At 33.2% G+C, this 25839-nt stretch overlaps 1 protein-coding gene across 1 annotated transcript in view; it reads left to right on the top strand.

Moving 5' to 3' along the window:
- LOC126889952 (zinc finger protein 808-like) overlaps window positions 1–25839 on the top strand; it is a 67860-nt gene that overhangs the window by 27607 nt on the left and 14414 nt on the right. Inside the window, exons 5-6 of the mRNA XM_050658709.1 lie at window positions 16904–17184; window positions 24297–24638. Of these exons, the coding sequence (XP_050514666.1) occupies window positions 16904–17184; window positions 24297–24638 (623 nt within the window). The remainder of the gene's footprint in view (window positions 1–16903; window positions 17185–24296; window positions 24639–25839) is intronic.

Genomic DNA, 25839 nt, shown 5'->3' on the forward strand with positions numbered 1-25839 from the left:
AACATATTTTTACATAAAAAAAAACAGTAAAAGCACAACTTCTGGTAAACCGATTCTTTCTGTTCAAGACCTCGATCTTATTCATCAAAAAAAAAAAAATCTATATACCAAATTTGGTTAAAATGTGACGTCTCGTTCAAAAGTTATCGTGCTATTAGTCACATATGTATAGTCGCCATTTTGAATGCCGGCCATTTTTGTAAAAGGAACAAAAACTGAGATGGCCTCATATCTAAATTTGAACCTTTATATGTGTAGTATATGTGGTCCAAATTATATGCTTCTACCATTAAATGCACAATAATTCTTATAATATTTGCACGAATCTGCCGCACATAGGTACATGTGAAGATACGTTATGCATTTATTAAATGGTAATTAACATAACTAAAAAGTTCAAAATATTTCCTAAAAATTATTTTTACGCTCTTCTCAATGGCGGTATTAACTTTTTGAAAAATTATTACTTTCAGGGTGAAAGAATTGAAAAAAAACAACATATTTTTCCATAAAAACCAGGAAAAACACAACTTTTGGTAAACCGATTCTTCCGGTTCAAGACCTCGATCTTATACATCAAAAAAAGAACCTATTTACCTACCAAATTTGGTTGAAATCTGACGTCTCGTTCAAAAGTTATCGTGCGATTAGTCACATATGTATAGTCGCCATTTTGAATGTCCGCCATTTTTGAAAAGGCAAAATCTGAGATGGCCTCCTGTCTAAATTTGAACCTTTATATGTGTAGTATAGGCGGTCCAAATTATATACTTCTATCATTAAATGCACAATTGTTTCACATATCGGCTGCTCTATTTGTAGTTCTAGCGCGGTTATTTTTTGTTATTGCAAAACTATAATTTTTAATTTTAATCAAAAGATTATACGTTAAAATAAAATAAAATATTTTTATCGCCAACCGTCACTAAAGTCATTCATTATTGTACTCATTTGCCCCCATTTGCGGCAGTAAAGTACATTTATTGTACTGAAAGAAGAATTTTACTTTACCTGCCGCGATTAATTAAATTAACCCGAGATTGAATGTAAGTGGTCGATGGCAGTAATCGAATGGCGAGTATTTGAGTGAACTTAAAATTTATTTACTTTAATTATTACAAATAATGTACACAATTGGCGATATTATCAATTAAATTTATGTCAAAAAGGAAAATTCTGTAGCATTTTGTAATTATATTCATATAAAATAAATTAAAACTACCGATTTAGTAATTATTCAATATTGATAACTATCGATTAAAAATCGAAAGCGGCAATTAATTATTATGACGTCTAAAATTTAAAAAGTTTTTAAATTGTAAATTGTAAGTATGTGTTAAAACCAATATCAAATTTTTGGCGATAAAATTTTGTATGCACCACGTCAGTAAAGACTCTTTATCGAACTCGTCTGTTATTCGCCTCGCTCGCTATACTGGCTCTGCTCATAATATCAGACTCGTTCCATAAAGAGTAACTTTTCTGACTTGGTACATAAATAACTATTGTCTGACAAAAAAGAGGGAACGATCATCGAGTTCGACACCCGTGAGATGTCACTGTAGCGCTTTACAGTTTTGTTATTACAAAACTCTTAATTTTCAATTCAAAGTACTTATAATTAATTACAAAAGATTGTCGATCTCTTGTCCGACAAATTTACAGCCTCGTTTCTTTAGTCCGACAACTTAAATATGTTAATAGGGAACTTGCATAAATTTTTAAATTCGAAAAAAATTTTATAAATCACAACAGAACATAATTTAAAATGTATCAAAGATAAAAAAGTTTTGTTTGTCTTTCGTTTGGCCCCTAAAGACGATTAAAAATTCAAATTAAAACAGGTGGTCCAAAACGCATCGTGACGTCACTTGGTTTTACATTTACATTTTTCCAATAAAGTAAACAGAATTTTAAATTAGACGTTATAAACGTCAGTAGAAAATACATTTATGTGACGTTACAAGTGTTTTTGATCGTTTGACCTATTCATAGAAAATTTGTACTTTTACAAAATGGTTTTATTTTCAATAGTAAACCTTCGTTTCTTTCCTTCAAAAACAGTATAAAACTACAATTTTAACAAACTGGTATATATTATTACAATGACATACGATAAATGTCATTAGAATATAAATATTTTTGACTTATTCCACGACGATGAGCTTGCCAAATACCCAAGTAGGTGGAGGCCAATAAACTAAAGAACGAGAAGAAGAATATACCTAAATATAAGGTTGTGTCTAGGTATACGCTAACGTGTACGCAAATAAGAAAGTTAGAGTGTCAGGGATTTCTTATTTTTTATTTGTTTAGTGTTTGTTTTTAAATCAACTACGGAGTGCGGACAATTATTTAGTTCCTTTAATGAGTTTAAGAACATTTTAAAACAGTACGCAAAAGATAAGAGACTATAAATTAATATATATTTTTTTTAGTTATAAATGAAATAGTATTACCGTAAAAGATTAAAATAAAAGGAAGACCTAAAGCTTTCACAATAATAATTAACTTGTTTTGAAGCTATTATCCTTGTGGCATTTTTGTGATCAACTATTCTAAATGGGAACTAAGCCACAATTTAACTAAAAAATTGATTTTATTAACGTTTCGACTTCTAAACCGGATGTCGTTGTCAAAATACAAAATATTATTAAATTAAACAAAAATGTTGTTGCTTAGTAAAAATTTTTTTCTAATAATTTATTTAATCTGACTAATTTTTGTATTTTGACAATGACATCCGATTTGGACGTCTAAACGTTAATAAAATAATTTTTTTAGTTAAATTGTGGCTTATTTTGCATTTAGAATAGTTCATTATAATAATTCACTTACGTATAAAAATTATTTTAACAATATTTTGTACCTACATGTCATGTCAACTAAATACATATAATTATTTTGCTAACCTAAATATATACTTTTATATATACACATTGATTTATTACAATTAAGTTTGAAACATCTGAATAGTTCTGCTTCCCTTCCCTTAACAAATATGTCTCCATCAAACAAACACTAAACATATCAAAATAGCATGTACCAAAATATATAGTCACTGCGCAAGCTAAATAATGACGTCACTGGCTTGATGAAGTTTAATTCGCGTCTACCTAACTTTTTTATTTGCGTACACGTTAGCGTGAACCTAGACACAGCGAAATATAACCATAATAAAAACTAATGCAAAACTATGTGACGTCACGTGCCGTTTGAACTATTTTATACCGCTGAAGACTTTAAATATGTATTTCTAAGTTATTACGAGTTTTTGAAGCGTGAAATTTTGGAAATCTCATTTTTAAACAAAACTGAACATTATTATCTAATAAAAAAAAATTTGCAAGTTCCCTATTGTGGCAGGTTATGCTTCGCGATTATCAAAGTCATAATTTTAATTTTTTTATTTTCCAATAAAACATGTTTATTAAGAAAGTAAGTGTTTGACAAAAAAATGACGCAAAGTATCCCGCACAAACCTTATGGAAATTAGGTTCCAGTGGATTTCGTTCATACTTTGGGAAAATACTCTTTTAAATATTCTGATAAAAAGTTCTCATCCAATTCCAAGTTCAAGTATTCCAATTCCCTGAGTTACTGGTTATCTTGCAACATGTATAAGTTTGGATCAAGGAAAAGTAATAGTAGTCTAGGATTTTTCCTAGCTATCCAATGGCGACCTTTACTTTGACCTTGACCTTCAACGGACATCATCTTCTAGAGTTTCGAGGGCTTTTGGCATTAAATTGATATAAATAGATTACTCATGGGTTTTTGGGATCGCTAAACACAAATAGGTACTTGATGGATTCGACCGTTACTTGATGGAAGTTCATTTTATCTCACAATAAAACACTGAAAAACGTTTGTTTTCTATACTTCCACAAAATTTATTACAACTATGTTATTACTACAGCTGTTTCGGCAGTGCCTTTCTCAAGTGATATATTTTACAATGTGTTTGCCTTTTTAAGTCTTTAACTGAAGAGGTTGAGGAGTGGGGAGCTGTTTGTCTCAAGTTGGTCATTCAGAATTATATCTGTATTTTTCAATTTATTAATTTCCATTGATTCTAAAAGTGATAGCTTAAGGCCTTTATTTTGAATATGTAGAATTTGAAACTCTTCATTGAAAGAATGATTATGATCTAGAAGGTGAAGTGCGTATGTAGAAGTGTCTGTTTTTCTATTGTTGAAAGCCCTTTTGTGTTCTGCCATCCGATTGTCAAAAGTTCTGCCAGTTTGACCGATGTAAGTTTTCGGACAGTCACCACAAGTTAGTTTGTACACACCACTCTGTAGTTGCTTTCTCTTTCGGCTTTTATTGTTTTTAATATGTTTGCTTAAGTTGTTGTTAGTTCTGAAAGCTGGTGTTATTCCTTTCTTTTTTATGTATCTGGCTATTTTTGTTGTTATTTTGCCAGTATATGTGAGAGAGCAGAAGGTACTGGGTTCTTTCTGTGGTGGTGGATACACTAATTTCAAGGCTTTCTTATGGAGTTGTTGGTTTAAAATGTTGTTAACTGTTTGTTCGTTATAGCCATTGTTTACTGCTATTTGTCTAATGATATTTAGTTCTGTCTCGAAGTTATTTTTTGTCATAGGAATTTCTGTCAGTCTATGTATCATGCTATGGTAGGCTGCTAATTTGTGTTGTGTAGGATGGGATGATGAATTGTGTATAGTTGTGTCAGTATGGGTAGGTTTATGATATACGGAGAACTTATGTTTGTTGTGTAGTCTGGTAATCGTTACATCTAGAAAGTTTATGGAATTATTCTGTTCTGTTTCTATTGTGAACTCAATATTACTATGAAGTGAATTAATATATGATAGAAAATGGTCAAGTTGTCTGTTAGTTCCTGTAAAGCAGACTAGTATGTCATCCACGTATCTCCACCAATATAAGAACTGTTTAAATACGGGGTGTTTAGAAATTGTTGTTTCAAGTTGGTTCATAAATATATCTGATAGTAATGGGCTTAGAGGATTACCTCTAAGCCCATTACTATCATTACTATCTGAGGAAATTTGCATAACTCAAGACTATTTTGAATTCAATAATCAAATTTACACAAACAGTGCAGGACTTATTATGGGTAATCCTCTAAGCCCATTACTATCAGATATATTTATGAACCAACTTGAAACAACAATTTCTAAACACCCCGTATTTAAACAGTTCTTATATTGGTGGAGATACGTGGATGACATACTAGTCTGCTTTACAGGAACTAACAGACAACTTGACCATTTTCTATCATATATTAATTCACTTCATAGTAATATTGAGTTCACAATAGAAACAGAACAGAATAATTCCATAAACTTTCTAGATGTAACGATTACCAGACTACACAACAAACATGAGTTCTCCGTATATCATAAACCTACCCATACTGACACAACTATACACAATTCATCATCCCATCCTACACAACACAAATTAGCAGCCTACCATAGCATGATACATAGACTGACAGAAATTCCTATGACAAAAAATAACTTCGAGACAGAACTAAATATCATTAGACAAATAGCAGTAAACAATGGCTATAACGAACAAACAGTTAACAACATTTTAAACCAAAAACTCCATAAGAAAGCCTTGAAATTAGTGTATCCACCACCACAGAAAGAACCCAGTACCTTCTGCTCTCTCACATATACTGGCAAAATAACAACAAAAATAGCCAGATACATAAAAAAGAAAGGAATAACACCAGCTTTCAGAACTAACAACAACTTAAGCAAACATATTAAAAACAATAAAAGCCGAAAGAGAAAGCAACTACAGAGTGGTGTGTACAAACTAACTTGTGGTGACTGTCCGAAAACTTACATCGGTCAAACTGGCAGAACTTTTGACAAACGGATAGCAGAACACAAAAGGGCTTTCAACAATAGAAAAACAGACACTTCTACATACGCACTTCGCCTTCTAGATCATAATCATTCTTTCAATGAAGAGTTTCAAATTCTACATATTCAAAATAAAGGCCTTAAGCTATCACTTTTAGAATCAATGGAAATTAATAAATTGAAAAATACAGATATAATTCTGAATGACCAACTTGAGACAAACAGCTCCCCACTCCTCAACCTTTCAGTTAAAGACTTAAAAAGGCAAACACATTGTAAAATATATCACTTGAGAAAGGCACTTTGCCGAAACCGCTGTAGTAATAACATAGTTGTAATAAATTTTGTGGAAGTATAGAAAACAAACGTTTTTCAGTGTTTTATTGTGAGACAAATAGGTACGCCATCAGCATTAACCTCCGGAGGACGTGGTGGCTAGGGCCACTGCAAGGGACGTCATCTTCTAGAGTTTCGATGGTTTTCGGCATTTAATTGATGCAAATGAATTACTGGAGGGTTTTTTGAAGTCGCTAAACACGGATATGCCACCAGAACCGACTCCCGGAGCACCTGGTTTCCAAGGTCAATGAAAGCTCCTGGAGTTTCGAGGGTCTTTGGTACTACATTAATGCAAACGGATTAGTTATAGGTTTTTGGGGCTGCTGAACACGAATACGTGATCAGCACAGACACAGGAGCACCTGGTGTATAAGACAGGTTATCTTCTGGAGTTTCGGAGAAATCAAATGGAGGAATCAAATGTATTACTCTTAGGTTTTTAATTCCAGAAGATTGCCTGTCTTAGGCACCAGGTGCTCCTGTGTCTGTGCTGATCACGCATTCGTATTCAGCAACCCCAAAAACCTATAACTAATCCGTTTGTATTAATGTAGTACCAAAGACCTTCGAAACTCCAGGAGCGCCTTTCATTGACCTTGGAAACCCGGTGCTCCGGGAGTCTCTAGACTCTAGACGATGACATCTTTAGCAGTAGCCCTGGCCACCACGTCTTCCGGAGGTCAATTCTGATGGCATATTCGTGTTTAGCGATCCCAAAAATCCATGATTAATCTGTTTATATCAATTTATTGCCAAAAACCCTCGAAACTCTAGAACAGTGATTCCCAACCGGGGGTCGATTGCCCCCTTGGGGGCGATTTGAGATTTTCAGGGGGGCAATAGAGAAAAGGGGGCGATAATTTGGGCGATAAGTTGGGCGATTAGCATCTGGGAAAAGAGAAATGCGTATTTGAGAAAAAAAACAATACTTTCGATCGGATATACATCCTAGGATAATAAAAAGTAAATAAATGTACACCAATGCAGGTAATAATAACACAAACATCTCGTCTAGTAACAGAGGGCTATGAATTATGATACAATTTAATTTTATAGGTAAGTAATACATTATAATTAATTCTGCATTTTCCTTTTATCGAGCTTTCGTATTGGGCGAACATCCGCACAAAAGAGAAAGAGATAGAGGTGGGATAAGAATGATGAGAGTAGGTACCGACCCTGCCGATCTGACTCTAACAAAAAGTGTACGCCCGAAATTGTGGTCGTCTTGTCATCTATCTATCTTTTGCCCTTCATCTGTCCAAAGTTGAACGTAGGCGTCCCCCTTATTTTTTCACTCTTCTTGGTTCAGTGCTAATCTTGTCCATCTGGTGCCTGCGTATCTTTTTAGGTCATCCGACCATCTCATATGTGGTCTGCCCTTTCCCTTTTGCGGTCCCAAGGTATCCAGTGGATTATCACTTCATTCCATCTTCCGTCTTTTTGTCTGCTGTTTTGTTATGCTTTCCGCTAGAGAGTAGCTGCATGTTTGTTTACGTCTTTCACTTTGGTTTTATTTCTGATCCATGTATTTTTATTTTTGTCACTTAGCTTGATACCCAACATCTTTCTTTCCATTTCCCTTTGAGGATTGGCCATCTTTTCCATATTTTCCTTTGTGAAGGTCCATGTCTGTGCTTCATATGTAAGTACTGGTCTTGTCATAGATGCGGTAAATAAAATTAAAGCAAAACCAAAGAATGATGGAATATTTCGTACACTCTGACACTCTGTGAAGAAAATGATGATTAATACATTGCAGTGGCGACGCGTGACTTTTTCCAAAGTGTTACCAAAACCAGATGTAAAAAAATCTTATTTAAAAAAATATTTTAAACCTCCCAAATATAAGTTTTTGTTTTCAATCCTGTGGGATAAAATTAAACAAATCACTCTTCCCAAATTATACGTATGTATTGTCCTTTTCATGATCATTTTTCAGTGCGTCACAAATGATAGGAAAAAGGGTAAGTCCGTGATAATACACATTTATGACATTTATTCTAACATGACATTTTAGTTAAATCTGACAGTTGTCACATTTTATTTTCAATTTAGAATAAAAACAAATCAAATGTGTTTCTTGCATTTATAAAATGGTATTTTCTTTGATTTGTATAGTCTTATAAATTATACAGATTATATTTGTAATATTATTATCTAATTAAAAAAAATTATTTTTTTTAATTATGGCGCCATCTATCGACAACTAGAATAATCACAGAACTAGAAGTAATCACCGACGTGCCTTTTTTTCTGTCACATACAATTTAATGCTTTAGAAAGAAATCGAAAAACTGTGACGCACTGAAAGATGATCATGAGAAAAAGAATAATTATGTATATGTAACAGGTATAACAATAAATAATAAACAAACTAAGCATATTATTCTACCATAAAATTAACATAAAAACTGAACAAGTAGGAAAAAGAACAGATTTTAAAACCTATTGTTTATATTTTAATTCTTCCATTTTCAATAATATAATTTTTTTCTTTATAATAATATATAAGAAATATACAAGTAGAATGACTTTTCAAGTAATTGATCAATTACGCAATACGTAGCAACACGCTTCCATGTTTAAATGCACGCACACTGTAATCTGTAATAGGTACTAAACTAAACCAGCGTTACCAATCTTCAAAATGGTTACAATAGTGATATGCACAGCGTGCCCGTACGCCGTCTCTAGACCCGTCGCTCTTTCAAAATTTTCAGAGCTAGTCCCGAGCGATAGCGAGGTTTCTCCTGCGTTACCGTTACAGTGCCAGTATTGGTAACAGCATATGATAACGTGCCATGGATTCACATATCTCGCCAATATTTTCGTGCGTCTAGTTGGCTATTTACTGAATTAGGTACTATTAACAAGTATTTCTGTTTGTAAAAAATATAAATGTAATTATTTCGTAGTAGTCATAAAATATTTATTTGCAAGATTTTTAACTGTTACCATAGGCGTAACCAGGGGGGGTTTTGGGGGTTACAACCCCCCATTGGGATGGACTTTGAGCTCTATACGCTTAACACCGTACCCCTCAGAGACCTTCCAGTAGTTGTAACCCCCCCTTTCCAGTAGTTGTAACCCCCCCCTTAGGATCATCCTGGTTACGCCTATGACTGTTACCAATGGTATTGTACCCTCGGAGATCCGTGGAAAAAATTTACACCCAAAATAACAAAATTCAGTTTGGCAACACTGTACGAATGTTGATAGTAACATATCCTTTTTAAGATAAGCACAACTGTAATTTAGTCCAAACAAATTAATATATTTTTTTTGCCCACAAAAATGAGATTTTTCAACCAAATAATGTTTCAAATATGATGTGCAAAATAATTTTTAATTGGGTTCTGCTAATGGGCTTGCTTTTTTTGTCATTAAAGTAAAAAAAACTAAATTTTACTCATTAACTCAATGTTGTCCGGTTATCGTCTTAATTATTTTAACTGTACTAATATCTGTTGAGTAATTATAAATGATTAATAGGTCGTTAAAACATTTTATCTGTAGCGGCTTCTGGAATATCTTAAAAATATCGAATTTCATTGATAAAATGCGCATATTCCACCGATCTTCGCTTCGACAATAACAGTGGTTACATGGACGCTTCGCCACTGATGCATTGCAACTACAGTACTACATACGGAAGTCCGCTGGCTTTCGAAAGGTAATTGCTTACGGCGGTTCTACAGTCTCATGGATACTGTTATCGAATTTCTTATTACTACTGACCCACACTGAGTACAGCACTACAAGAGAAGCGAAGTGACATCGCTTAACTATCAGATATTTTTGAAAAATTAAATGGAACGAATCTGCAATTACAAAGGAAGGACATAAATATGGCCAAAGCGAAGGGAGTAGTCGGAGCATTCATTGACAAACTATCTATTTTTGAAGAAAATATACAGAGAAGAGGTCTGATCAAATTCCCCAGAAATCATCATGTGGTTATTCTGAGGATCTTCTAATATATTGCCTTTTACGAAATGTAAAAATAAATCAATATTGTACTGATTAATTTTTTGTTTCAATTTAATTGGGGAGGGGGGCGATTATAGTATTCAGAACTGGTGAAACCTGTCTAAGGGGGCAATCATGGGAAAAAGGTTGGGAACCACTGCTCTAGAAGATGACGTCCGGTCAAGGTCAAAGTAAAGGTCGCCATTGGATAGCCAGGTAAAAATCCTAGACTACTAGTACTTTCATTTAATCCAAACTTCTACATGTTGCCAGATAACCAGTAACTTAGGGAATTGGAATAGCCAGTAAATCTTATATGTAATTTTCCAAGTTTGTGTCTCTATATCTTGAAAATCCTTCATACGATTGAGTTGTGCCCATGAGATCTTTTTATCAGGATGCTTCAAAGAGTATTTTCCCAAAGTATGAACAAAATCCACTGGGACCTAATTTCCATAAGGTTTGTGCGGGGCACTTTTATAAAAAAGAAAGCTCAGTGATCAGATAGCTCAGTGCGACTAGCGGCTGACCCGCACTTCACTTCGCCGTGAGGTACGAGAGTTCAAGCCCAGCCCAGGCCATCGGAAAACAAAAAGGCTAACGCGTCAGTATAAAATTCTAAATATGAATCTGGCGCTTAGACCTGAATATGCGGGCATCTGATCGACCTATGAGGGAGCAGTACGGCAAGGGATAAGGGCTTGCGGCTCGGTGAAACTCCCCCATAGATCCCTACCGAAGGGCGTTGACGCCTAAGAACGGTGTATATACATACATGAACAAAATCCACTGGGACCTAATTTCCATAAGGTTTGTGCGGGGTACTTTTATAAAAAAGAAAATTTTTTATTTTTCGTTATTTTTGAATTTGGTACCATACCGCGCCCAACAAAACGAGCCGAAGAAGTGCTTAGACAAGGAAAGAAAGAGGATAAATAACTCTCATTAATAAACCTTCTCAAAGTGATTTATTTTTAATTAAATAATTATTCAATTTATTAGTAATTATTTATATGCATAACATATTGCACATATCTTTCGAACAGCTATACTTATAATTGTGAAATTTGGAGGGGGAAATAAACGGAGGTAGACTTCTAAAATAGTCATAACAGGTGACGTAATAGTCACAGATGACATACAGAGCCATTTTGACCGATAATTTTAAATTGGACCTTATGGCAAAGCATATCTCGTTAACTATTTTGAATGGGAAATAAGCCTTATGTGGCTAATTTCCCATTCAAAATGGTTAATTGTAAAAATGCTACAAGGAAATAGCTGAAAGATATTCAAAATACCCATTCAATTAATACTAACTAATTTTGTTTGGGTTCAAGTTAATTTTGATGAATTAATTAAATAAATATAAAATTGTAGTTTGGCATTAAATTAATAATAATTTAAACGTCCGCCTATGGTTATTTGTCAAAAAAGTCGACATTGACGTAAAAACAACTATGGTTTGTTTTTAAACCAAGAGGAGTGGTTCAAATTTACCACTCTGTAATGCTTGTTTGTAATTGGTCCAACTGCAGGCAAGTTTACCCCACTGTTATAAAATTTTGACACTAATGACATTTATCAAATTTTGACACTAGTGGGATTTCCTCGGTTAACTAAGTTATACCGACGATTTTTTGTGTTTTCTGTGTTATTCCTATAACTTTCAGATTGTTCCTTTTATACAGGGTGTCCCGAAAAGATTGGTCATAAATTGTACCACAGATTCTGGTGTCAAAAATAGGTTGATTGAACCTCATTTACCTATTTATATATAATAGTGCACGAAAAAAAAGTTACAGCCCTTTGAAGTTACAAAATGAAAAATCGATTTTTTTTCATATTATATCGAAAACTCTTAGAGATTTTTTATTGAAAATGGACATGTGGCATTCTTTTGGCAGCAACATCTTAAAAAAAAATTAAAATAAAATTTGTGCACCCCATAAAAATTTTGTGGGGGTTTTGTTCCCTTAAACCCGCCCAAACTTTTGTGTACGTTCCAATTAAATCATTATTATGGCACCATTAGTTTGACACAGCGTTTTTAAAACTTTTTTGACTCTTAATACTTTTTCGATAAGCCAGTGTTTATCGAGATATTTTGAATATTTTTCGAATCCACCACATATTTTTGTATATGGTTAAGTACGATTATAGACACCTGTTAATAAATCTGAAAACCTATTTATAATTTACACTTTTAGGTGTATTTATCAAAAAAGACTAAGAGGCAAATTTTTTTTAAAAACACTGTGTTTAATTAATGGTACCACAATAATAGTTTAATTGGAACGTACACAAACATTTGGGGGGTGTAAAGGAACAAAACCTCCATAAAATTTGTATGTAAATATATTAAAAAAGAAGCCGCATCCTAAAACTGGCTTATCGAAAAAATACTAAGAGGCAAAAAAAGTTTTAAAAACGTTGTGTTTAACTAATGGTACCACAATAATGAATTAATTGAAACGTACACAAAAGTTTGGGGGGTTTAAAGGAACAAAACCCCCATAAAATTTTTATGGGGTGGACAAATTTTATTATAATTTTGTTTTAATATGTTCCTGCCATAAGTATGATACATGTCCATTTTCAATAAAAAATCTCTAATAGTTTTCGATATATTGAAAACAATCGATTTTCATTTTGTAATTTCAAAGAGCTGTAACTTTTTTTATGATCACATTTGTACTAAGGTAATTTAGGTTCAATCGAACTATTTTTGACCCCAGAATGTGTGGTATAATTTATGACCAATCTTTTTGGGACACCCTGTATAAAAAGCAGTCGTTTTTAGAACTCTTTAGCGACGTATTAATATAATATGATGTTTATGGATTACCGTTGAGAGCCGCCATAATCAACCAAAAAAGAAGATGCATTTTTTGGTTATTATTCTAGTAATTTTCTTAGGTGTGAATCTGCCTTTTAAGTTTACTCCTCCTGGTTAAAAATAAAGTATAGAGAGTTGAAAACCGTCAACTTTTTTGACAAATAACCATAGGCGGATGGATGAATCTTAATTAATTGAAATTAATTTATCTACTGGGCCCTGAGCACGCCAAATAGAATTCTATTTTGCTGACGTCACAAAATCGAATTTCACAATGCAAGAATCGACGGCTGCTAGGCAACGTGACGTCTCTAAAATCGAATTCTATTTTGCTTGCTCCCACAACTGGCTATCTGATAATTTATCGGACCCAATTTTTATCCGACAGTGCTATATTTGGATAATCTATCACTTGTGATTCGGGTCCGAAATTTTGTAATTGCAAAACATAATTAACATAGAGGAGAGGAGGGTATTATGGGATACCATTTACATTTTTAAAAATAACTTATTCTTTATCAACTAAGAGATACTGAAACCACGAGAGAAGATAAGTATAACATAAGATAATTTAGACTTTTTTTTATATTATAAAAAGGCACCCTGAGATTCTTTCTTAATTTTTATGTATGATTTGCGTTAATTAAATAATTGATCAAGTAAATAATAATTAATATAAAAGTAATAGAAAGCAGATCATAACAGTACATAGAATTGATAGTAAAGTAAACCGCGATTTAAGAACCGAGTATGTGAGAGAAGTAATTCGCCTGAAAAACCGAGTCATGATGATGAGAAAATGCGAGCCGTGAAGTGAGAATGTGATCATTTGAGAGAATTCTTAGTAGAGTTAAATTCGCGAGCGTCTAGCCATCAGGGTGGCTCACAAGTTACTGACAGACTAAACCCGACTAAACATAAGGATTCCTTTTTCCTTCGGGTTCAAAAGCAAAAAGAGGGGGAACTCATTTATCAAAGTCCTAAGCGTGTCTAATTTACGTTTCAGAAGGAAACAGAAGCTTTAATTTTGTCCGGCAGGGACAAAGCTCCCTATTGATTTTAGGAAACATAAATCTGAACGGGGAGACAGTTTAAATCACACATTGTTAAGTTAAAGATATAGAAATTGTTCTTAATTTCGACCGAGCCTCTAGGAAACAGGATGTATCTTAAAATCGAATGTTTTCATAGTGCAAGGGTCCTTGTATCGCCGACCACCCTCGAGAAGCAATGTTTTCTCGGAATTAGTTAATTTGGAAGCTACAAAGGGCAAATGTGTTGGTTTTGAAATAATCAATGATTCGGCGAATTTTATTAAGATTCTTATATAAGTAGAAATGATAATTAGCTTTATGTTAGAAAATCTAACAGCCCTATTGCAAAATACTACATAGTTTCACTTTTTGACATAAATTTAATTGATTATTTCATTCATAGGAGATTCTGACCAATAGAAAGCTACATAAATAAAAATTAAAGTGATTATTTTTTTCACCTGTCAAATTCTGACGTTTTTGCTTTTTCAGCCAATCACCACGCTTCGTTCTAGCCAATCATTGAGTGTAATACTGATAAAACAGCCTCTTCCTTGATAAAACAGTCTCTTCCCTGATAAAACTTAAGATACCCTAAATTTAAAAATATAAAATAATTTATCTATAACCTACTTAAGACATTGATCCTAGTTGTCTTAAAATTATTTCACAGATGCCCGTATTTACTAATAATACATATTCTTTCACAAAATAATCTTTTCAAATACCACTCGTCCTCTAAATTTTGCTTGATAAATTTTTTCGTTTTCATACTTAAACTTCTTTATTTAGGGTAAAATCACTCAAACAAACCGAGATGGATAAAATCACTCGTCCTTCGGACTCGTGATTTTATCATTCGGTTTGTTTTCGTAATTTTACCAAATAAAGAAGTTTTCGTGAAAACAAAAAAATTTATCGATAAAATTTAGAGGACTCGTGGTATTACCTTTGATAACTTTTGATAATATCCCGTCGCGTCGTCAAGTATATTACGTCAGATACCCTTCGTTGCTACGAAAAAATACATTCAGTGACATTAATGACAATTAATGTTTTAAAAAGAATGTGTGTGTACTTTGTACGCACGTAAGAAGTTATTCTTCTATTATATAATTTCAACGAAGTAAATATACTTAACAGGCTATTTGTATTTTATTTAAATATTAAACTAACTTTCTTATCTACCACTTTCAAAAATTTTTTATTAAAACAACCAAAAATAAAAAAAAATATGAATCGTCCAGGATTGGAACCCGTGACCTTCCGATCTCTGACCCAACGCTCTACCAAGTACGCACCGAGCTTCTTGTAAGTGACACGTAAGTTTGGGATATAATTGCACAACACGGTGACAAATAGACATATAAAATGTTATACCTACATAATATTTTATTATCTTACTACAGAGAAAGACAAATCCAAAAATTATAATAAATAATACATTTACTGAAAACACTAATATATTCTTTTAATGACTTATTTGCGCTGATACAGATACATACATACCTATCTTGAAATATTAGCAAGGAACTGCATACTGTCTGTGTGCGCATGCGCGCAGATTTATGAAATTTTACTCTCAATCGCGCCTAAAGAAGAATAACTTCAAAAATTATAAAAGTGATGACTTTCAACCGTCAAATATTTATAACAACTATGTGTTTAATTGTACTAATTTGTACTTACATAAATAAATTACAATAAAATTTTGGTTTTGAACAGTCTTATTCATGAAATAATCTCAGCAAATTGCACTCGATCTCTAAAATTATTATCGAATTTTTGCCTCGTGATACTTTGACATAATTTCACTCCCCTTATTTCACTCCCTTTTGGGTCGTGAAATTAAAACTGTCAAAGTGTCGCTCTGGAAAAATTCGATAATTTTAGAGCTCTTGTGCAATTACTACTGATAATATCGCAAATTGTGTACAATATTTTTTGTTTGTTTAATAAATAAATTGTAAGTTAACTCATAGAGAATATCGTAGAATGCTCAGAATATCTTGGGTTCAACGCATTTCAAACAGAGAAGTCTTAAACAGAGTAGGTCAAGGCGAAGGTGACTTAATGAAGATGATAAAAAAGAGAAAACTTGAATATCTGGGGCATATAATGAGAGGTAGCAGATACAGGATGCTGCAGTTAATACTCAATGGAAAGATCGACGGAAAAAGAGGAATTGGTCGAAAGAAATATTCATGGCTCCGAAACCTTCGTTAATGGACTGGCTTATCAGCAGATCAATTGTTACATGCCACACAAGATCGAGAACGATATCGGCAAATTGTTATGGAAGCTACCTACGCCTAAAAATTTGGGCACGGTACTTAAAGAAGAAGAAGAAGTTAACTCAAATAAATAATCGATTACTGCCATCGACCACTTACATCCAATCTCGATTAATCGCGGCAGGTAAAGTAAAATTATTCTTTCAGTACAATAAAGTGTTACTTTACTGCCGCAAATGAGGGCAAATGAGTACAATAATGAATGACTTTAGTGAGGGTTGGCGATAAAAATAATTTATTTTATTTTAACGTATAATATTTTGATTAAAATTAAAAATTCTAGTTTTGCAATAACAAAGCATAATCGTGCTAGAGCTATAGGTTTAGGTGTTGGGCGTGTGGAAACGCGTCCAACCTGCAGTATGAAAATATTCAGAAAGTGGTAGACTTGCTCGAACGAAGCAATTAAAACCATTTTTGAGACTTTTGTAATCATATTAAAAAAAAGGACGATGTACTGGGGGGACTAAAAACTTTATATTTTGATTAGGCCTTAGGCTGCTACTAAGACAAGCGAAACTTAACATTTGAGTAATAAGCATTGTTTCATTGTAATTTTAGATAATGATGTAAAATGTGAATTATGTAACAGATATTGGCCAGATAAAAATCATATAAATCACGAAAGAATGATACTAATTGAAAAACAAGTAACAGAAGATAATCCGTATAAATGTCAGACATGTGACAAAATAACCTGTGACCTGCGACAAGTTTACAAACATGTGAATCGGTATTGTACGTATCGGATAAAATGTCCATTTTGTTCAAAAGGCTTTAAAGAAAGGAGACTTTTAGATAACCATATTATGAGAGAACATCCAGGTAAAGAATCCGTAATGGTAAGTTATATAATCTTCTATTTTCAAAAAAGAACCTTAAGGTACGTATCCATTATGTTGGTGCTCCGTGTAACTGCTCGAATGGATACGCCATGCGCTTCTCTACATTATAAACCGCCACCGATTGTATCGCCGAGGGTGAGCACCGAAGGTGAGCACTAACGTATCCCATGATACAATAATACAGTATATTATTTCACATACTTAAGCTTAAATTAACCTAGTAAATAAAACATCTACTAAATGATATTTGAATTTCTGCAGTTCGTTTCATCCGCAAACACGAGACATTTTAAAAATTTAGCACAAGGTGACGTCATGCGCGAGATGTACGAGTTTAGTGCGCGTTGATGTCATATCTTATGCTTCCTTATATCATGAACGTATCCACTATGTGGAGCAGCTACACGGAGCACGGAGCACCAACGTAATGGATACGTGGATTTAGGTATCCCGAGATATCGTATAAAAGTGAAATTTCTTATTAGACCAGAGCGCATCTGTAAAAATATTAGTACATTTGGATGTTGAGAGGTGACTCATATTTTTGTTACAAAAATTGCTTGAAAATAACTCATATAATAATATTTGAGTTATCCTCCCACTCAAAAAGGTCCGGAACATTGTTTAAATAATCAAAATGTCAAAAAATGAAGGAAAAATTCGATTTTTTTCTTCGTTTTTTGATTATAACTTTAAAAGTATTCATTTCCGATAAAAGTTGCACTGGCATGAATGTTGCGTAATTAAATTTCCTACAATATAGGATTGGTTAAATATTTTAAAAATTGTCACCTTTGTTGCAAATAAGAAATAATTGCGAAATAACCATAAAAATAGCAAGTATTTGCATTTTACGTTTTTCAACAATTTATGCTACACTTAGGACCTTCATATATTACCCATAAAAACTTTATGGTATATTAAAACAATACTGTAAATTTCATTAAGATCGGTTTAACAGATTTTGCAAAATAAATTTTGCATTCCAGCTTTAAAAAAAATATATTTTTCCAAAATGTTGCAGGACGTAAATAAAGCAAATAGTAGTAAGTTGATTTTTTTACCTATAGAAGAATACTGTACCTTTCTTTTGCAATTTGCAAAATTAAAATCGGTTAACTACCACGGCATCAGGAATTTTTTTAAATAAACATTAATTTTTGGTGCTACGCGCAGGACAGCGGATACGTTTGCTCTGATTGGGCATTCCAACGACCTTTGATAATGATTGATACATTTTAATTTTTAGTACATTTCGATATAAATAAATAAATTTGTTTATTGCAAAATAAAAACACATACTCTGCCCTTTGAAATAACACTTTTTTTAGCAAAAACTTTCTTTGTTCATATATTTTATCTTAGAGAATAAAAGTTTATTATTTTTAAACATATGCAATTGTTAATCCCCTTTACCAACATTTCCTGCCTTATCGTCTCCCCCAGTTCTTCTTTGGCCTTCCTCTCCTACTCCTTTCAGGAATCTGCAATTCAGCTATTCTTCGTATTGGGCGATTAACGTGTCGACGTTGAACATGACCAAACCATCTTAACCTATGCTCTCTCATTTTGGCATCAATTGGTGCCACACCTAGACTTCCCCTAATATACTCATTTCTAATTTTATCCTTCTGTGTCACTCCACTCATCCATCTAAGCATTCTCATTTCCGCCACATGCATTCGTTGTTCCTCTTTCTTCTTCACTGCCCAACATTCAGTTCCGTGCATCATAGCCGGTCTTATGGCTGTTTTATAGAATTTTCCCTTCAGCTTCATTGGAATTTTTCTATCACACAACACACCACTCGCTTCTTTCCACTTCATCCATCCAGCCCTAATTCTACTGCATGCATCTCCATCTATTTCTCCATTACTCTGTAATACCGATCCTAGGTACTTAAAACTATTACTTTTCACAATCATTTCACCATCCAAAGATACCATTTTATTTGTAGTAACTTCATCTTTAAATGAACATTCCAAATACTCTGTTTTTGTCCTACTAAGTTTTAAACCTTTTTCCTCCAGAGCTTGTCTCCACTGTACAAGTTTTTGTTTTAAGGCTCTTTCACTATTTCCTATTAACACTACATCATCAGCATACATTAGGCACCATGGAATGCTACCCTGTAGTTTCTCTGTTATCTGTTTCAAAACTAATGAGAATAAATAAAGACTAAGCACCGAGCCTTGGTGCAATCCTACTTTTACCTGAAATTTATCAGTCTCTCCCATACCTGTCCTAACACTAGTCGTTACTCCCTCATACATATCTCTCACAATCTTTACATATTCGCCAGGGACTGCTTTCTTATTGAGTGCCCACCACAGAATCTCTCGAGGAACTCTATCATATGTTTTCTCAAGATCAGTGAATACCATATGAGCATTGGTCTCTTTATGGTAGGGGAGCCCAAGCGGGGATTTTTGCAGTTACTCGAGCGCGTCAGATTAGCATATGGGGGAAACCTGGTACCCTGCAGATGTACCTCTACCATATATTGGCTCTTAACACAGGGAAGTTCGTTAAGGGGGGCCCGAAAAAAAAAAATCTATCCTTAAAAAAACTCGAAATTGTCAGATTAAGATAAGGTAAGTTAAGTACATGTAAAAGAGTGTATATTTCAAAAATCTGACGATTTGAGCCGGGCGTAAGGAAATGGGTGAGTCCCAAAGTTTCACAAGAAAAAAACGAATATTTCGCGAAATGAATGACAGATCAAAAAACTAAAAAATATGTGCCCAATATTTTTTAAAAATCTATCGAATGATACCAAACACGACTTCCCACGGAGAGGGGTGGGGGTAAATTTAATATTTTAAATACGAATCCCGCGATATTTCGCGAAATAAACATCAGATCGAAAAACTGTAAAATACACTTATTCAACATTTTTGAAAAATCTATCGAATGGTACTAAACACGACCCCCCATGGATGTGTGGTGGGGGTTACTTTAAAATCTTAAATAGGAGCCCTCATTTTTTATTGCAGATTTGGATTCCTTACGTAAAAATAAGTAACTTTTATTCGAAACATTTTTTCGAATTATGGATAGATGACGTTATAATCGGAAAAAACGATTGTTGGAAATGGAAAATTAAATTAAAAAATGGCAAGCGCCCATTAAAATGGAAAACTTTACTTAACTTTTTTTGGTTTAAGGACCTACTCTTCACAACCCAATAGGTCCACAAAGCGCTCGAGTGACTGCACATTTAGCATACTTTGCTCCCCTACCATTATTCCTGTATTTTTCCATCAAGTTGCCTTACAATGAAAATTGCATCTGTTGTTGATCTGCCCTGCATAAAGCCAAATTGATTATCGAATATTTCGGTTTCTTCACGAATCCGTCTATCAATTACTCTCTCCCATATTTTCATGGTGTGGCTAAGTAGTTTTATAGCCCTGTAGTTTGTACATTGTTGTATGTCTCCCTTGTTTTTGTAGACAGGTACTAATATACTGCTTCTCCATTCGTCTGGCATTTGTCCAACTTCAATAATTCTATTAAATAGCCCTGCTAGCCAACTTATTCCTGTCTCTCCCAATGCTCTCCATACTTTCCCAGGAATATCATCTGGCCCGACTGCTTTTCCTTTTTTTATTTTTTGAGGCGCTTGAGCCACTTCCTTGTTTGTTATTCTGGTAACAATTGCTGTTACTGTCTCTCTTAACTCCACAGGCTGTCTGTCAAATTCTTCATTTAATAAACTGTCAAAATACTTTCTCCATCTCTTTTTGATATCCTTTTCGTGAATTAGTATTTTATTATTTTCATCTCGGATACATCTAATCTGATTAAAATCTCTTGCTTTCTTTGCTCTCTGTTTGGCTATTTTATATATTTTTGCTTCGCCTTCCCTGGTATCAAGTTGATCGTATAGGTTTGAATACGCGTCTGCTTTAGCTTTTGCTACTGCTACTTTCGCTTCCTTTTTGGCGACCATATAGTTTTGAAGATCTATGTCCGAGCTGGTTTCTTGCCACTTTTTATATAATTTTCCCTTCTCTTTTATTTTTCCTTGTCCATACTTCATTTGACCACCACCAAGTCTCTTTATCCTCAAAACTTCTTTCCTGACGTTTTCCCAAGTATTTCAATAGCCGTCTTTCTAATAATATTTCTTCTTTCTCCTCTTTTAGCATTCACCACTTGATTTTTTGTGGTCCTCTCCGATATTTTTGTTTAGTTTCGCTTTTTTACTTCGATGTCCAGAACAAGCAGCTTATGTTGTTGGCTTACTGTCTCACTAACTATTACCTTGCAGTCCTTGCATTCACGTATGTCTTCTTTCCTTATCATGAAGTAGTCTATTTGGGATTGATGTTGTCCACTTTTGTAGGTAATACGTTGAGTTTTTCTCTTTTTAAAGAATGTGTTAACAATCACCATATCCAATGCTGTTGCTAATTCAAGCATGTCATCTCCAGCTTCATTTCTAGTTCCAAAGCCTAATCCCCCATGTATTGTTTCATATCCTGTCTTGGCTTGGCCCACATGTGCATTGGAATCACCTCCTATTATAACTTTCTCCTTTGGAATATCACTCAGTACGTCTCCTAATTGGTCATATTCTCTTCTCTCATTCTCACCCAGACCTGTTTGAGGAGCATACACACACACAACATTCAATACCTCTTTATCAATTACAAATGTCACTGACATCATTCTATCACTATTTCTTACAATTTCTACTACGTTATCTTTCATTTCACTATCAGCAATTATACCAACTCCATTTCTAGTGTTACTACTCCCTACATACCACAATTTGTATCCTTCACCTAGTTCTTTCGCCCTTTGTCCTTTCCACCTAGTTTCTTGAATACAAGCAATTTGAACTCTTCTTCGTTTGAGCGCATTCACTAACATTACTTGTAAGACTACCAAGATTCCAAGACCCTATCCTGATTTTTCTAATCTGTAATGGTGTTCCCCCTGAGATAGTCCTCACCCGGAGATCCGAACGGAAGCTCATTTTACTTCCGGAATATTTTACCTCAGGAGATGCCATCATTTCAGTATAAGTTTTTATTGCGTTGGAGAAGGTCTTTTCATTATTATGGCCTGAAAAGATTTTTTGGATATTTGATTCCTGAATGCCTTTTCTATCAGCACCATACCCTGCCCTGCACGTTTAACCAATACACCATCAATGCAACCAAAGTGCAGTATTACCCCACACCCGCCTGCATTTTTCTGTATAGGCCAGGATCCCTACTGTAAGGACTGCCCTATAAGCCAATGTATTGTTGCCCGTATCCCGCCACTAAGAGGCACGTACTTTATTTGGGATACCCTCTTTTTACTATGTTTCACCTAAATAAAAATTTTCGCACTCACAAGGTATTTTATAAATACAATTATTTGTTCTTTCTTGTTCATTGTTAGGTTTAATTTTAGATAAAATAGATCGCAATATGTTTGTTGTTATGAATGTTGTTGAAATGTTGAATTGATTTCCTATTGTTTTAAGTTTTTCGGATAGTCCTTTTATATATTATGGTATTGATATTTTCCTAGTATTATTTCTTGTGAATGTTGTAGGATCCCGTTCTAAGTTGTTCTGTTCCATTCTATCCAATCTTGACAATTCCTTCTTTATAAACGATAAAGGATAATCATTTTTTAATAAAACAGTTGTTATTAACAATTGTTTTTCGTCTAAAAATGAATTTTCATTAGAACAAGTAATTTTGGCTCTATAATATAAGGATTTAAATGTGCCTCAGACTTAGACAGAGATTTTTTTAATCTGTGTATTCCATATACTGATTTGAATGCCACACTTAAAATTCAGCTAAAAAATAAATGGCAAGAACTGTATGACAGCAAACAAACAATATTAAATTATGAATCATGTCAAGTTCAAATCCCAAGGCTAAGATGGTTCAACAACCAAAACAACAGGAATTTTATTATTACTATTAACAGAATAAGAACAAATCATGCAATGTCACCAAGCTATAAATGTAAAATTGGTTTAGTTGATAATTCCTCATGCTTATGTGGTGAACTGGGAGACTTAACACACATACTTGATTGTCCATTAAATAGTGAAAGCACAGATAAATTTTATAGTGAAGTAATTAATAACAAAATTTGCTTGCCGATTAATTTAAACTGTATAATTTTCAATAAAAATATTAATATACTGTATTGTTTATATAATCACACCAAGAGGTGCAAAATGAAATTGTAAATTGCTAACAATGTCTTCGTTAGCAATTCTGCAAATAATTCCATTTTACAACACAAAACAAAAAATTGCACAAAAATTTTACCAAATTAATAATTTATCCACTATATAATCGTGAAGAAGGACGATTTTTTTTAATTAGAAAAATACGTATGTGTGTTTATATATACGTATGTGTGTGCATATACACAGTTGAGTCCGGGAATCTTTACCCGTGAGTCATCATTTTAAGCATACGAAAAAAGTCGATGATAAGTCGAAAATTGAAATTTACTAAACGCAACAGCAAGTGACAGTAAGTAACTTGCTGCTGCGTTTAGTAAAATCAATTTCCGACTTATCATCGACTTATTTCGTATGCTTTAAATGATGACGCGCACGGGTAAAGATTCCCGGACTCAACTGTATCTAGGTATAATATATTTTTATTATGTTAGTTAAATATATGTAAATGTTTTATACTTATATCCTATACCTATTTTAGTTATGTAATATTATACTTAGATGTAAAAATTGTCTGGCTAATTGGTCTTTACCAAAGCCATCAAATTAAATAAAAAAAATGATTATCTTTTTAACGTTGATGTGATTTGATTTGTAATTTAGATATCTGTTGGTGTGTGTTGGTTTTCTATACACTTAGATCTCATATCCATTATCCTTCTTTAAGACTAAAACATCGATGAAAGGCAGGTATAAATGAGTCAGATTAAATTAAATTAGGTATTTGAAAAGTGTTTTTCTAAGCAACAACATTTTTGTTTATTTTATTAATACTTTGTATTTTGACAAGTCGAAACGTTAATAAATTTATTTTTTCAATTTAATTGTGGCTTATTTCCCAATCAAAATAGTTAATTAGTTCAATACTTTATTAATTTTATTTGTTATTTTGTTTTAGAGTACCCATATTTTAAAATGCAAGCTTTGTGAATATTCAACAGTAGTACGTAAAGTTTTCAAAGCTCACTTAAATACCCACATGAGTATGGAAGATAGACGACAATATAAATGTAAGGAATGTGATTTTACAACAACGTTACCCTATTACTTAAAAGATCACAGACTCACTAAGCATCCAGCAGAGTCTGATAAACTTCATACTTGCGACAAATGTACTTACAGTACACCTTTATTATCACGCATAAAGATTCATTTAAGGACTCATGAAAATAATGAAGTGTTAAAATGTGATATTTGTAACGCTTTATTTAGACGCAAAAGGAATCTGCAAAAGCATAAAGTAAGTTTTTGTTTTTTTTATGTAGAAAATAGTAAATTTTTTTTGTTTTATTTAGTAAACTAAAAGTCAAACAATTAGACATGTACGTCATAGATTTAATGACATCATAACCCACCGCACAGTGGTTCCAAATGCTGAAAACGTGGTCATGATGCGAAGAAGAAAGTCCCTATCTAGGGATTTTCATGTTTACAGTAGTTTTCTCATACTATCGTAAAGTCGTAATACACAGGTATAAGGATCAGACTAGATGTATTTTGGTTCACAGCTCAGGAACAAGTGAACCATTTCCGAGGTTATTTTGGCCGGCAGAGAAAGTCTAAAAGAACGCGTATATTGAAAACGCTGTAAAACGTTTTGGGGTTTATCAATTTTATCGCTATAAAGCAGATTCTTCTTTTTTAAGTATTCAGTAATGTAAGATGCAAGTTAACTTAAGTTTTAGTAACAATAAATGCCTTAAATTTGTTACTACATAAATAGTGAAAATATACTTAAAATAACCAAAATTTTGTAAAGATACATTCAAAAAGTACAAAATTCTGCATAATTCTGCGAGTAATGTTTATTAGTCTTAAAACATATTGTAAGAAGATACAGAATCATTTTGGTTTAGCTGCCTATAACTGCCTATGCATTGCTGGCAGTTGTTTGAATAAAAAAGAGGAAAATTATGCATATTACATGATTCTGGCGATTGTAAAGTATGTATGGGCGGTTGTACATAAGTAATAGGTTCTGAATATTGTACTTCATAATCAAAATGTATTGGTAATCAGCAATTTAAAAAAATCCTTATAATATAAATTTTTAAACACATATGCATTTAAAATAAAATTTTCGAAATTCTTTCGGCTATATTGGATCCGCCATTTTGTTTTAATAAAAAGTAATGTTAGATTTGTAATCAACGACCTTAAATTACCAAATTTGACAAAAAAATTTGCGTTTTGATTGATACTTTCAATTTCTTTCCGCCATGTTGGATCCGCCATTTTGTTTTTCCCAAAAAATAATGTCAGATTAGTAATCAGCGATGCCAAAAACCCCTAAGAACGAAAGTAATTCCAAAATGTATAAACAATATACGCTTTTAAAGGTTCATGACCACGTTTTCGGCATTTGGAACCACTGTGCACCGGTACAAACTTGACGGCAAATAAATTCAACAAATTTTTCCTCATATATTAGTTTTTTCGCT

This window comes from Diabrotica virgifera, chromosome 8 (assembly GCF_917563875.1).
Source record: "Diabrotica virgifera virgifera chromosome 8, PGI_DIABVI_V3a".
NCBI lineage: Eukaryota > Metazoa > Arthropoda > Insecta > Coleoptera > Chrysomelidae > Diabrotica > Diabrotica virgifera.